The following is a 15,846-nucleotide window of genomic DNA, read 5'->3' as shown; positions in this document are numbered from 1 at the left end:
AAAAAAAAAAAAAAAAAAAAAAAAAAAAAAAAAAACAAAGGTGGAAAGCAACTAAAAAAAGACACCCTGTATCAACCTCTGGCCTCCATTCACATGCAAACTCAAATGCACATATGCACACACCCACTAGGAAATACACAGACCACACATGTTTATCTTAATGTGAAAAAAAAAACATTTTCAGTAAACCATTCTTTCCATTTCAGTGAGAAGCCTACAAAAATTTAACTTAATATATAAATTTTTAGGTGTATAAATTAGTTCTCTCTCTCTCTCTCTCTCTCTCTCTCTCTCTCTCTCTCTCTCTCTCTCTCTCTCTCTCTCTCTCTCATTTGTCGAGCCTGTCCTGGAACTAGCTCTTGTAGATCAGGCTGGCCTCGAAGTCACAGAGATCTGCCTGCTTCTGCCTCCCGCATGCTGGGATTAAAGGTATGTGCCACACCATCTAGCACATCTCTATTTTTATACTTAGTATTTAATTATAAATATTAAACACATAAATGAAACTAGAGATAGTTGTGCCCACCTCACTCAGTTGCCTATCCCAGCACTCAGCAAAACCAAGGCAGGATTCTGAACAAAAGGCCAACCTCAGTTCCATGGGATAACTGATTTCGAAACAATCCTAACAAAAACATATTTCATAAAATTACTTATTGGTTGAAAAACTAATTGTGGTGCAAAATATCTGGAGTCATAATGCAGAGACTCAAATCCCAGCTCCTCTATTTCAAATATTTCAGGGTATTAGATAACGTTCCTTCATTTGTATAATAAGAGAAATAATATTCAGTTATCAGTGTTGCTGAGATATTAAATAATAACACACAAACAACTTAGACTATTGATCATCAAATAATATACATATTTAGGGGAAGAATGTTGGTTGTTGCAGTCTCAACATTTATAATATTCTTTTTAAAAATGTATTATTTCAGATGAATGGGTGTTCTGTCTGTCTGTCTGTACACAATGGACCTGGTGCCCAGAGATGCCAGAAGAGGCTGTCCTGGAACTGGAGTTATAGATGGGTGTAGGTTGCCATGTGGGTATTGGGAATGGAACCCAGAACCTCTAGAAGAGCAGCCAGCGATCTTAACTGCTGAGCCACCTGTTCAGTCTTGATTTTTTAATTCTTTATTAAAAACTGTCCATATGCGTTCTGGACATCAGAGTCCACCACTGAAATATCCAAATGACACATGCATATAATTCTTAATTCTAATTCTACTGTCTCAGTTACCTCTCTGCTGCTTCAACCAATACCTGAGATGAATGTGCTTCTACAGAGGACACGTGTATTGGGCATAAGAATTTTACTTTTTTTTTTTTTTTTTTTTTTTTTTTTTTTTTTTTTTTTTTTTTGGTTTTTTCGAGACAGGGTTTCTCTGTGGCTTTGGAGCCTGTCCTGGAACTAGCTCTTGTAGACCAGGCTGGTCTCGAACTCACAGAGATCCGCCTGCCTCTGCCTCCCGAGTGCTGGGATTAAAGGCGTGCACCACCACCGCCCGGCTCAGGCATAAGAATTTTAGAGGTTTCAGTCTGTGTATTAAATTGTTCCTGTTGCTTCGGGCCTACAGTGAGGCAGTACGTGTGGCAGGGAGCACATGAAGAGGCAAAACCTTGTGTTCCAGGAAGTTTAAAGGAAAAGAAGAGGGGGGTGGAGAAGGAAGAGGAGGACAGAGGAAGAGAGGGAAGAGAAAGAGAGGAGGAAGAAAAAGAGAAGGAGGTAAAGAAGAGAAGGGGAGGAGAAAACAGAAAGAGGAAGAGAAGATGAAGACTGAGGTCCCACTTCAAGGACAGGCCTCCAACACCCTAAGACCACTTCCTAGCTTTTCCCACTGAAGGTTCCACCAACTCCCATTAACCCGATGCTGAGGACCAGACCTTGGACCTGGATGGGGCGGGGAGTGGGGGACTGAAGATTAAAACTCTCCCATATACTGCTGAGCATGTGACACATCTGGAATCCAGGTATGATGTCACTAGAAACCCACATATTAAAATAGCCACCCACCTGTACGCTAAAACAGATGTGTTACCCTGTTTATCTAGCAGATGCGCATTCTGAACACTGCAGGATGCTTTCTTGCTGCTCGAAGCAATCCTTAGGACACTTTGTAACAACAGCTCGCCGTCCTTATTACACAGTCACATCCGCTGCTATAATTACTAAACCTGCATTCAATTTCCTGCCCATTTTTTTCTACCAATTCTGTGATCCCTATAAACATCCCAAACTAGCACTGATTGGGGTCATCACAGGCTAATGCAGTTTTCCCAATTAATTGTGGAGTCCCAGGTACACAGGAGACCATCTCATAAGATGAGATGCTTCGTAAGCAATTTTCTGAGAGCCATATGAGACAAGGGCTGTCTTCTGTCTGTGTTGGAAGCCTGGCACCTTTATGCATTGTTCTCTGCTGCCGTTTTCTTTGGTACTGGGTTGATTTAACTAGTACCCTAGCACATAAATAATGTCTCATCTACCCAATAGGACAGCAGGTCATCTTGGAGGGTCAGTTGAATCTGCATACAGTAGTGGGAGAAGAGATGGATGACAGATCGGTCAGGGGACTTCAGAAGTAGTTGGAATCTGTATCCCTAGAGTTCCTGAGGATGAACCCACCCAGACTTCCTGAGGATGAATCCTTGCTCAAGCACATGTCAGTGGTGACTCTAGATGAGCCATTTAAGCTTTCTGTGCCTGACTCTCCTCATTTTTAAGATGTAGATAATAATATGTACTTAAGAAGAATATTTTAGAGATTACATTGGTGAATGTCTTTAATCTGCTTAGTATAGCACCCTGCTGCAAGATAACTATTATATAAATACCACTCCCCTATGATCAGGACAATTATAGTAATCTTTATAATATATATGTATCTGTATATTTATAATTACTGTACATCTATGCTCTCTCTGTCTTCTCTTCATCTTCTGTCATTTAGCACCCAGTTTCCTTTTTTCTCTTATTCTCTTTCCTTCTCCCTTTTCCTTTTCTCTTTCAACACATGCTGATCTGTAAATAGTGATATTTGGATCAGATGAGACAAGAACAAGAAAGAATTAATATATATGTACAAACCAGTCATTGTTAAAAGAATTAATATGCAATATTTTATCATTAATGACGGAAGACAAATGGAAGAAAAACTGAATGGAAATCTAGGAAGATGGAGTTTTGAACCAATCAGTAGTGAGTGATATTAAAAATGATGTTAGGATAAGGGATATTATTAGTGATATTAGGATAAAGATCATGTATCTGGGCCATTTTAGCATTAATACTTTGAAAGGAACAATAAATGAGATTGGGATGTACAAAGCTTTCCCCCAGAGAGTCCCTCCTAAATTCCACTCCCCACCATTCTGAGTGTTTGTCCCACTTCTGTATGATGGAAGGGAGTATCCCCAAAATTCTTTTACCTAGTCTACGAATTCAAGGAACAACAGAAAACAAGCCCCAAATGACCTTCAAGGATAAACCATTTGATGCTCCTCAGTACAACCTCATCCAGCAAACAGTACACACTCAAACTGTTAAGGCCACAGGGCTTCTGAGAATATGAAAACATCAGAGCTGAAAATGCTTCTGAAATCACTTCCTCTCAACTCCACTAATATCCCACTATGCAGGGAGTCCATGTGTGCACCACCATGTGCTCAATGCTGGAAACATGAACATCATCCAGGTCTTGAAGAGGCTCTCAGCCCTAGTGTGGCACCAGATACAACATCCAGTGATAAACTCAACAACGGAAGCACAATGGAGGAAAAAAGTGATTAGAAGAGTCCAGGCAAGCCTTCCGGAAGAAGTGGGCTCTGAGAGGAGAAGTTGGACATGATGTATTCGCTAGCCAAATGGCTCAGTAAGTATAGCAAAGACACGATGGTATGACACATAGGGCTTGCAGCTAACAAGAAAAGTCAACTGTGATTATCTTTCTCAAAACTAGGAATGTTCTCAAAGAGTGCTGTTAAATGTCATAAAGACTAATCTTTTGAAAAGCAGACTATAAAGCAGTTCTGGCTGGCCAGTAAGCAACATCTTTTAGTTCCAGCACTGTGGTCAGGTACTACCACTCTCCCATGACACCCAACTCTCAAGCTCTGGATGCTGTTCAAGAACTCCTAAATGAAAATCCATGGCAGGAGACTCCAGATGGCTGCATCCAGGTTACCTGTGAAGCAATCTCAGACTGTTAGTTGGTACTTGAGTGTCTAGCTCTATAATTTACCAAGGTTCATTTCAATGGGAGATTGCTAAAATTACCTAGCAAGATGGTCTTCCATAACCAGACACAGAGAAGATAGATAGATAGATAGATAGATAGATAGATAGATAGATAGATAGGTGGGTGGATGGGTGGATGGATGGAGGAAGGGAGGGAGGGAGGAAGAAAGGACGGAAGGAGGGAGGCAGGGAGGGAGGGAAGAAGGGAGGGAGGGAGGGAGGAAGAAAGGAAGGAAAGAAGGAAGGAAGGAAGGAAGGAAGGAAGGAAGGAAGGAAGGGGTTGAAAAGGTAGAAGAAGCTAGTCTTTAGGGTGCATGCCAGAGTTATATCATGAAAACACCTGGGCCAGTGGTAGGGCTCAGTGAGTTAAAGCTTGTTATGCAAGCCCAATGATCTGAGTTCATAAGAACCCATAGTAGAAGGAGAGATTCAACTGTGGAAACTGTTCCTCAACAGCCCTACCATGGCAAACACACACACACACACACACACACACACACACACACACACACACAATGTAATACTGCAGGGGAGAGACGACTCGGTGGTCGAGGTACTTGCTGCATTTCCATGAGGACTGGAGGCTGGGTCTCCAACATCCATATAACAGGCACAGCAGTAACCTATGGTCCTGAGAGTCACAAATGGGAGACGAAGAAGGGTCATTCCCAGGCATGCTGGATGACTAGTCTAGCAAAACCGGTGAGCTCTGGATTCAGCAAGAGCTCTGCCTCAGCAATTAAAGCAGAGAGCAGTGATCAATCCCAAAAGATACCCCATGTCCCTACAAATACATATGCACATACAGGCAAGTTCATAAATGCACACACACACACACACACATAGGCAGGCACATACACACATACATGCATGCACACATGTTTATATATGCACACACATACATACACAACCACACACACATGCATGCATGCATGCTCACATGCACACACACTCATATATACATGCACAATTACACATAATTAATTTGATAATTACATGTTAAATCCCAGCATTGCAGTGACAGATACAAGTAGGATGTTGACCTTGTCTGCAAATTAACAAAATCTAGCTTAGCACACAGACCATGAACAAACCTGCAATCCATCTAATCAATGCTGGCGATCCCAAGATGCTCTGTATAGGTGACACCCATCTTGGCATAAATAATTCCTTCTAAAACACTGAGGAGAACCTCCATCCTTCTAGCATTCAAACCATGAGCTACTCCGTTACTCTGAGCAGACTGCCATCAGCTCCCAACTCCTCTGCTGCTTTAGAATTTACAAAGCATTTTCCCAACCAGGTTTGACATGGGGATCGTGTTCTTCCCCATATCTTAAAAATAATGAGCAACCATTCTGGTTTGGGGGTACATGAGGGAACACAGAAACATATCCCACTGAAAGCAAGTTTGGAAAGTCCTACTGGAGAAGATTACACTGGTGTATGCACACAAAGAGTGTCTGCAATGTGGCTTAGACGTAAATACAAGGAACTTAAATATGCAATAAGCCTGGGTTGTTAAATAAACTGTGGAGCAGCCGTTGGAATGGAAAACCCTGAAGCTTTTAGAAAACATGATTTGAGAAATATTTAATGATATGGGAAAACGCTTTTCAAAAAGCATACGAAGAAACATATTTATGTGTATTTGTATGCATGCATGACTTCTACTTTGTTCTCTGTAGCTGTGTCTATTGTGTATATTCCCCTGCATGAATATGCATTGTTTTTGCCATCATAAATCACACTGCAAATAGAAATCATTTTAAAAGATACTCAGTTGATGACAGAAACATGCACACAATTTATATTTCACTGGTCAGGATTCCAAGCCTGCCTCCCCTGCTGTGGAGATCACGTGATCTTGGACCAGTTACTTAGTTCTCTGGGACCTAGTACACTCCAAGATAAAGAGGCAACAGTATCACGGAACTCCTGGGAGATGTTGAAAAGTAGATCAAATAGTGTGTGGGAAAATGCCTAATCCAATTCTTGGTTAGAGGAGGCACAAAGTAAATACCAGCTCCTAGCATTTCCAATGCCCTTGGATAAATTCCTGTGTGGAAAAGGTGTCCTGGGCAGGGAGGCTGGGCAGGGGCACTGATGTGGGATCAACTGGACTTCAACTTTCTTAACTACCACAAACTGGTAACTGAAGACAAGAAAAACCTATCCCAGATCTGGAGGCCAAAAGTTCAGAATCACACTGAACCATGTTCTCACTAAAGGCTCCAGGAAGGCAGCCTTTTCTACATTGGCTAGGCCCTGCCTTTTGCCGGTCACCATTGGCCTTCTTTGGTTAGTAGATGCATTACTCCAATATCTGCCTTTATCTTCACGTGACCTTTTCCCCTGGGTATCTGTGTGTCTCTGCCCCATGAGCTGGTTGGGTTTTGTCAACTTGACACTAACTGGGACATATCTGAAAGTAGGAAACCACAATTGAGAAAATGCCTCCGCAAGATTAGCCAATGGGCAAACCTCTGGGACATTTTCTCAGTTACTGATTGATGTGGGAAGGCTCAACCCATTATAGGAGTTGCCACCCAAGGCAGGTGGCACTGGATGGTTTAATAAGGCAGGCGAGTAAGCCATGAGAAGCAAGTCGCTGAGTAGGGTTGCCAGGGCTTCTGCTTCCATTCCTGCCTCTAGGTTCTGGCCATGAGTTCCTCTGACTTCCCTCAGTGAAGAACAGCAACCCGAGTGTTGTAAGATAAAGTAACCCTCTCCTCTGCAAGTTTCTTTTGATCATACTGTTTTCTCACAACAATAGAAACCCTAACTAGACCTCCTATTTGCCATTTTAGACTGACACCCCGTATAACCAGTATGTCTTCATCTTAAGGAAGTCGGGGAAATGAGGACTCCAAATCATTTCCAAACAAGGTCAAGTGCACAAGTACCAGCATTTAGAACTTCTACATGTCCTCTAAAGAGGCACAGTCCAGTCCATAACTGATGGAAGTCCTCCATAAATATTAGCAGAAAAGTGGAGACAGGTGGCCTAAGAGGTCAAGGGCATGAAAGGGAACCCAGAGCTATGGTGGAAGCTGTGTCTACTCCCATGGGAGAGACTGATGGGTAGGAGTGGGCTGGTTGCAGGGTGTCTCATGTTCTTCCTGTATTATCTCCAGCTCCTGTCCTTTCCAACATTCTATACAGGCAAATACTAAACTTGGTATCTCTCTGTTCTCCCTGGATGTGTGTGGTCCAGAGAGAAGCTACTTAAAGTCAGAGTTGCTTTCTTCATTCCTCCGGTTCTCAAAAGTTTAAAGTTACTGTGCAGAGTTTGCCATGGGCTATAGAAAGGCTGGGACAGAAGGCTGCATTTGGGGGGAGGCAAGCAGGGGAGGGAGGAGGTTTCCCATCCCGGAAGAGAAGAACTTGCTGGACCACCCTGCTTTGCAGAAGCACTTGCTGGAAAGGCCAAAGACAGGATGATGAGTGGGAACCAGGGCCAGCTAGGCCCAGCAAAAGGCTCCCAGCCTCAGAAAGAAGCAGAATAGGGAAGGGTGTCTTAGTTTGGGTTTGTTTCTATGACTGTGAAGAGACACCATGACCACAGCAACTATTACAAAGGAAAATACGTAATCGGGGCTGGCTTACAATTTCAGAGGTTTAGTCCATTGTCATCACGGAGGGAAGCATGGTGGCATGCATGCAGACATGGCGCTGGAGAAGGAGCTGAGAGTTCTACATCTTGATCCACAGGCAGAAGGAGACTGTGTGCCCCATTGAGTGTAGTTTGAGCATATGAGACCTCAAAGCCTACCCTCACAGTGACACACTTCCTACAACAAGCCCACAACTACTCCAACAAGACCACACCTCCTCATACTGCCACTTCCTGTCACCAAACATTCAAACACATGAGTCTATGGGGGCCATACTTATTCAAACCAGCACAAAGGGATTTAGGGGGAGGTAGCAGAAGACTTCCTGATGAACTCATAATGACCAGCATAAGTCTCAAGATAGTCACAGAATAAACGAGTAAAACTTATGATCTCAGCTCCCTGTGGGATCAGAGTCAAAGCTAAGGTGATGTAAAGATGAGAAATGAAGAATTTCTTGTACACACAGACGTGTGACCTGAGAGTCACACACCGTGTGCCTGGAGATGTAGCTCCGTGGGTAAACAACTGGCCGTGCCAGCATGAGGTCCTGAGACAGAGCTCTAGAAGCACATGAAGAAGCTCAGTGTGTTAGCATGCGTGTAGAATTTTGGCCCTGGGGAGGTAGACAAAAGGAGATGGCTGAGGCTTGCTGGCCGGGTAAAGGAGAAAGATCCTCTGTAAAAAACAAAGTAGAGGGCAACTGAGGAAGATACCCAAGACTGACCTTCAGAGGCACACCCAAGCATGTGGACACATACCATCCCAATGTACCGACTGATGCGAGTGCACTCATGTCAGCCCCTCCCCCCCCCACACACGGCACCCACAACACATGCATTGTTATGCCCCTCCCTCTGGATAAATCTCTGGACCACTGTGTGGAAACCTTTAGTTCATGCCAAGCGTTAAGGATCTGTGGCAGCTACAGTTAGATAAGACAGAGCCCTAGAGAGGGTTTGTGGGTGTTGCGAGCCTTACTCTATTCCTCTGTGATGGAGCCACAGACACGATGCCTGGAAAGCAGGTCTGAAGCCTGGAATGCTGGCCCAAAGACTTCTCCATGGAGAAGGTGGGGAAGAGTGTGATGGGGGGACAGTACTGGATTCGGGGAGCTGAACTACAGGCAGTGCATTCTGGGAAGGGAGAAGCTTCTCTTGCCTGTGTGACTCACGCCAGAGCAGCTGCTAAAAGTCTCCCCCTTGGGAAGTAGCATTGGGTACCAGTGAGCTTGAGGGAGGCACGGGACCTCAGGTGGTCCCACGCCTAGATTCCCATAGGGTTCAAGAGCAAGGAAAGAGTCTGGGGCCGCTAACACTGCCTGAGGCCCACCGAGGCTGACCATTCACACTCACCCAGCCATCTCCAGAGAGCTCTCACGCGGATCTTCCAGTGAGAAGTGAGCAAACTGGGACAGGAGCATCCAGGTGCCAGCATCACTCCGCTCTGGCACAAGACTGGAAGGAGCTCCTCTGTCATGTGTGCTATGGTTTGAATCTGAAATGTCTCTAGAAGGCCCACGTGTGAAGACTTGGTCTCCACTGCAACATTCAGAAGTGGGAATTTGGAGAAGTGACTGAACCACAAGGGGCTCCACCCAAGGGATCCGTCTATTGAATGATAGATTAACCATTGAATGATAGATTAACCATTGAATGATAGATTAACCATTGAATGATAGATTAACCATTGGATGATAGATTAACCATTGAATGGCCTACTGGAAAATAAGGGGAACTGAGAAAGCTGAGCCAGACTGAGGGACAAACATCACTGAACATGTGACTTCTTCTCTCTGTCTCCTTGCTTCCTGGACTCCAAGCGGGAAGGTATCCTCTGTCTCACACCCTCCTGCTAGACCTACCTCTGGTCCAAAGCCATGGATCCACTTCACCTTGCCCTGAGCCCTAATAAATGTTTCTTCCTTTACGTTGGTTCTCCTGGGTGTTTTCCCACAGCTGTTGCGAAGCTAACATTGGGTCTATATAACAAGGGCTTTGAAAGCAAAGAACTGGAGGCGACAATCAGACACCCAAGGAAACTTCCTTCAGTGGTGGAAGTGTCTATGGGAAACTGCATGAGCTGAGACTTGAAGAAGGTGATAAATGATAGAGAAGGGCATTCCAGTGAGCAGAGGAGCATGTCTGAAGTTCCTATGCCAGGAAAGAGTGTGACATGTCCGATCACCAGGTCAGCCAGGGTATCTGGAGCCCTGAGAGGTAAGGAATGGCGTTTGAAAAAAGACGGCATTAGATGGCCCAGGACTGGATAGGTCTCACAGTGTGTGGATCATAGTCCACTTAAAGGCCAAGCCACTAAAGAGATTAAGCTCCAAAATGACATGATCCTATCCATTCAGGCCAAGTATGACACAGAGCTTGTTGCCCAGAGGGGATCAATAAACAGCAAGGGGCATCTGAATAAACAGACTCAAGCTAGATTTCCAAAGAGATGGAAAGTACTGGACCACAGAACAGGATAAGATTCCAGCCGCTGCCTGTAAGAACAGTTTCTCCCCTCATCCAAATTCGCATCCATGCCTCTCAGCCTGAGCAGCACACAGAGGCGCCCCTGACAGACTCATTTCAGCGATCACTATCAAATGCCTCTATTAGGAATGCTCAGAAGACTGTATTAGCATGATCCAATATTTACGAAATGACACTCTGCTGTAATAAGGGGCTGAGAAAATTAAGATTAGAAGTAATCATCATGCCTCAGGGAGGGAAAGTGGGGGGAGGAGGAGGCATCCATCTTGCCAGGTTGCTGCCCAGAACCTTGGTTTTCTTCTCTGTAAAATGGGAAGGATAATAGGAAGGACACGCGATTGGGATAAGCAGGTGATCAGGAAGAAGAGTGCCAAAGGCCTCTAAACTGTAGCTCACATCTTTGTTACTAACCACTTCAGTACGTGGCCCGATCCGTGCCCTCTTCCAGCACACTGTGCCATGGATGCTCCATCTGTCACACCACATCCCGCAGCTGCCGACAATGCAGCTGTGAACAAGGCTACTGTGGTCCTCAGTCATGTGGATTTCTCATCTGAGGGACGTTAGTCACAATGTGGGGATCTTTACCAAGAGCCACCCCAGACTGAATGGGAAGAAGTCACAACGTCAGGGCAGACTAGAGGGAAGGGCTTCCCGGGAGCGTCGTGTGTGAGCTCCTGAGGCAGGGGAGTCAGAGTTTGAGAGCAACCGACGGGAGCCCATGTGAAGCAACACAGGGGAAGCAGAAATGGTCAGGGTAGAAGCTGAAGCAGGATAAGCTGTCAGGGTCTTGAGGGGACAGCAGGAATCTGTCATGTCAGAGCAGCAGGAGACCTCAAAATCTTCAAGAGAGAAACTGCAGAAGGATGAAGGGGCAAGGGAATGGACAGCCCCGTATCCCACCAGAATCTCTTTGGCTTCTGTACAGACTGAATTCAAAAGAATGACTCAAAGAACCAGAACAAAGGTCCCCAGGTTCCCAAAAGAGAGGCAGAGGTGATCTGCACCAGAAGAATGAGAGTCTAGGCAAAGAAACCAGGCATACCTATGATGAATTCAGAATTGGGGAGACATTAGGATGAAGAGACTATCACACAGGAAACAGGGAAGACAAATATAGCCACTGGCTTCTGAATCATTCCAGAGAGTTCATAGACATGGAAGGGGAAAGGGTGAATTAAGAGTTCACTTATAGCTAGACATATTGGTAGACACTTGTAATCCCAACACTTTGGAGGGCAGTCTTAAGTTCTGTTATCTCAAAAAGAAAAGAAAGAAGGAAAGGAGGGAGGGAGTGGGGGAAGGAAGGAAGGAAGGAAGGCTAATTTTGAAAATGTTGGATTATGAGACACTACATGATTTTGAGTGGGCTAAAGATATACAGAAAACACATGTATATTCATGAATACACACACACACTCACACACATGGATGCATACAAATGCACACATAAATGCACTTAACAGTCACGTATATATACATTTACACACTGATGCATACACACACGGATGCATGCACACCCATCACCCATACACACATGCACACATGCATACATATATGCACACACATGCATGCACTATAAGATCCAAATTTGATCAGTCTCAAAGATGGCCAAGAGAGCAGAGAACATGTAGGGATTGGTGACACACACTGTTAATGCCAGCACTCAAGAGGCAGAGGCAGATTGAGTCCTGTGAATTCAACAGCAGTCTGATCTACATAGTGAGTTCTATGCCAGAACTGGAATTAGTTAATTAATTAATTAAGCACAAGTGTTTTAGCTTTTGGGATCCTAATGGAACAAATGACTGGGATACTACAGAAATGAAGTCAGCATTACTAAAAACCACAAGGAGGCAAAAGATACAGTTTTCCCATGCTGCTTTAGTCAGTACTTCAGGCTTGTTTCTTTCCTTTTGAGATAGCCTTGAACTCAAGACCCTCCTGAGAAACAGACATGACACAAGCCTTCGTAGAAACCATGCAAATCCAGCCAGGGGTCTCCTGCTTTGGAGTCAAGCTCAAAGTCAGAGAAGACACTTCTGCCCCTAGATTCTTCTGAGAATCTCCTCTGTCTCCACTTACTGATATCTCAGAAACTCTCTCCCTAGAATTGACCAAGAGGGCATAGCAGTGGGAGTCACAGATGCTGGCACATCTGTGCTCAGATAGAACCTGAAGCAATGGTGTTGGAGAAGCCATCCACGAGGAAAGTACAGAACAAGCCCAAAGAACTCTAGTGCTTAAGGACAGGTTGAACTAGCAGAGAAGAACAGGGTGAGCCTCAGGGAGGGCTGAGGGGCTGGTGCAATATAAGACAATGTGTGAGCCACATGGAGTCACTGGCCAGGAAGTCTCCACAGACAACGTCCTCTCATGTCCTATATCCAATTGGCTTTCCTACTGTACAAAAGGATGACCTTCACCTTCACAGGGATGTAGGACTTCCTAGCTCGCATCACCAAGCAATCTTACTCCTATGCCCTGCCCGATTCACCAACTCTGACAGGATTCTCTTTGAGTATGTGTAATCCTCCTCCAAATACATCCCTAAAACCCAGCAGGTTCACCTCTCCCACAGGCCTGCCTCATGCAGGAATCCATCAAGACTTTACATTACAGGTTAAATAAGCCTGGTATTTTAGATGTTAGGACAGTCACCAAAGCTATAATAATTTAACAGTGGGAACGTCCTGATGTGTACAACTCATGCTTATAGAGAAAAAGAGCAATCTCATCTTTTTCTAAAATGTCATTACCATCAGACCCCACAGCAAAACTCAGTGATACCCTGTGCATAGACAGAGCTTAAAAATCTCTGAGTAAAAATAATCCCAAAGGTCTCTGGATCCTGATGGTCTGTAATTATCGCTCCATTCTAAAGAACTCACTTAGCCTTGCCTGAACAAAGACGGGCAATTCACTATTTACATAGTAACCTACTATTCTCTCACCTCAATCCATAAAAAGGTCCTTCCCCCATGAGCCACTGTAAAAAGCCAGCCACCTCCATCTCAGCCCCAAACATGATAGGTCACATACCTGTAGGCACAGCTGGGTCCAGCATTGGCTTCTCCCATGTGTTAATCTGCTCCCAGGTAAACCCATTGGTGCCCAGAGCCACGCTATACCCACAGTTGCTGTAGTGCTCATCAAAGGAACAGCCACCTGCAGACAAAAGAGAGATGAGTAAGTACAGCCCCATGCATGAAGCTTGGCTAGTTACCCTTTCCACACCAGTTCTTCATTTACAGCTTTGAATCTTAAACTCTAGAGAGGTGTCAGAGGAAAAATAACCAAAATAAAATAGGAGAAAAAAGAAAGAGAAGGAAGAGGAGAAGAAAGAAAAGAAAAGAAACCAACAAAAGAAAGGAAGGAGGTAGGAAGGGAAGGAAGGAGAGGGAGGGGGAGAGGTGGAGGGGAAAGGGGAGGGGGAGAGAGAGAGAGCGAGAGAGAGGGGGGGGGAGGGAGGGAGGGAGGGAAAGAACCAAAAGCAGGCAACAGGCAAACTAGATTTTTATATTTGCCTTGGTGATCCCAGAAAAGTTTCTGGCATTGGTGACCCCTCCCTCATTTAAGAAAGTTAATAAGGCTAGTTACATTGATTTCAGTCTGACTTCCTGAGAATATAAATAGGAACATCTCATTCTGAGTAGGGACAAGGAATGCCAGGACATGCCTCTGACATGGCTTCCAGCTCTAGGTAAGGGGTGACTATGAAAGGTAAACACAGAATACACTCTGGACCACCCCTCACCTTCTTCCCTGTAAAAGCAGACTGAAAACCCATGCTTCGTGGAGTTGGAAGAACAAAGTGGTAAAGAATTAGACAACCATGCATTGGGAAAGACGAGAAAGTCAACAGTGCGGGTTTCTAGATTCTCCCCTAAAGTTCAAGCCATCCATGATTTGACATTATACTGTGTCTGTTTCATATTGGCAAGGATAAACAGCACATATTTGGGTTGTAAGTCCATTCAAGGTGACATTGAATGGGATAAAAGATTAGAATGGAGGCTCCAACTAGGAGAGCTGCTGTGACCAGAGACACGGGAGCCCACTACTGTAAAGGAGAGAGTTAACAGGGCTCAGCAAGAGAAGAGCATCTTCACAGGCAGAAGGCCAGAGGACGGATATCACAAAAGGAGCACAGGCTGGTCCACAGAAGGAGCTAGCACCTGCTGACCTGAGCCTGCTGTGGCCTCCTGGCTCGTGGTCCACACCCATTCCCATTCTAGTCCATCTCGTCCCTGTGTTGTCTCCGTGGTGTTCAGCACCCTGCCCCCCTCCAAACACCCATTTGTCCCCATCATAAGCTGAGCCCCATCCACTGCAGGCCTTGAGCCTGTGTCCTTTTCCAGTTCCTACGCTGGAACTCACCCCCTAGTAAGTGGGATTAAGAGGAGGGATTTTTAGGAGGCGATTGGGTTATGAGGGTTTGGCTCTCAGGTAGGAGCTTCGTGTCCTGATGAAAGAGGCCCTGGGGAGCACACTCACTCCTTCTGCCAAGTGAGCTTTGCAGGAGGAAGGCCAAGAAGAGGACAATAGAATTCATATGACATGAAAGCAACACGAAAGGATGACAGGAGAGGAAGAGGAAGAGGAGAGGGGGAGAGGGGGTGGGGAGGAAACCGATGGAAACAAAGTACAGGTGAAAACGTCGTAAGGAAACCTGTTGTTCTGTGAGGTAAACAAAAGGACTGACATGTAAACAAGACGAAAGGAGGCAGCTGAGGAGAACGGGCTGTCGTTGGGCCCCGCGTCAGCTGCTGTCCTGTTGCAGACGTCTAAACCTCCAGAATTGGGAACAAGGTTTTTTTTTTTTTATTTTTGTTCATAAATCACCCAGATTAAAGTATTCTGTTATAGTCACTTGAGCAGGTTCTGACAGTACCCCGGTGAATGCTGGGCTCAGCAATAGAGGGCTGGTCCCATTCTGGCGGGGCAGGAGTTGAGGAGTGCTTTGCATTAAATAAAAAAAAAAAGGAGCCACACAAACACAAACATCTTGAGAGGAACAGAAAGGTAAAGAGGTCCAAGAAACACAACAAAAAAAAAAAAAACCTGAAATCTGCAGTAAGGCCAGTGGGGAACTTCTTTGATAAGAAGAGGGTAGGACGTGACTGGTGGACTGGTGGAGAGAAGAAATATTTGCTTTACTGTAGTTCTTTGCTAATTCAACAAAGTCCCTTGCTGAAGATTAGATATAGTGCTGGCACTGACTACACGGGGCTTGCCAGAGAGATGTCGGAAGAATAGTGAGGCAGACCGCAACAAATAAGCAAGTTAAGGAATGACTGCAAATGTAAGTGTGTGCTCCAGATGCCACGGTTGGGAGTGGGTGAGAGAATTGCGAAGTTGGAGTGGTCCAAGATTTCTCAGCATTAACTGGAAGCAGACCTTCACTACGATGACCCTCCACCATGACAACCTCTCAGAGACAGGGGCTACACACAGAAAGCACCCCGGACACGCTGTCCTTCCCAGCTTCTCTGATGCT

The 15,846-nt window shown here is 45.0% G+C and overlaps 1 protein-coding gene across 1 annotated transcript in view; it reads right to left on the bottom strand.

Annotated features, from left to right (window-relative positions):
• Ptprt (protein tyrosine phosphatase receptor type T) overlaps positions 1-14,656 on the bottom strand; it is a 784,117-nt gene extending 769,461 nt beyond the window's left edge. Inside the window, exons 1-2 of the mRNA XM_042055120.1 lie at positions 14,533-14,656; positions 13,389-13,514 (exon numbers count right to left, since the gene is read on the bottom strand). Of these exons, the coding sequence (XP_041911054.1) occupies positions 13,389-13,514; positions 14,533-14,656 (250 nt within the window). The remainder of the gene's footprint in view (positions 1-13,388; positions 13,515-14,532) is intronic.
• Positions 14,657-15,846: the final 1,190 nt, after the last annotated feature.

This window comes from Arvicola amphibius, chromosome 5, assembly GCF_903992535.2.
Source record: "Arvicola amphibius chromosome 5, mArvAmp1.2, whole genome shotgun sequence".
NCBI classification, from domain to species: Eukaryota; Metazoa; Chordata; class Mammalia; order Rodentia; family Cricetidae; genus Arvicola; species Arvicola amphibius.
Note: the sequence above shows the minus strand (reverse complement) of the source record. Positions and strands in the feature narration are given on the sequence as shown.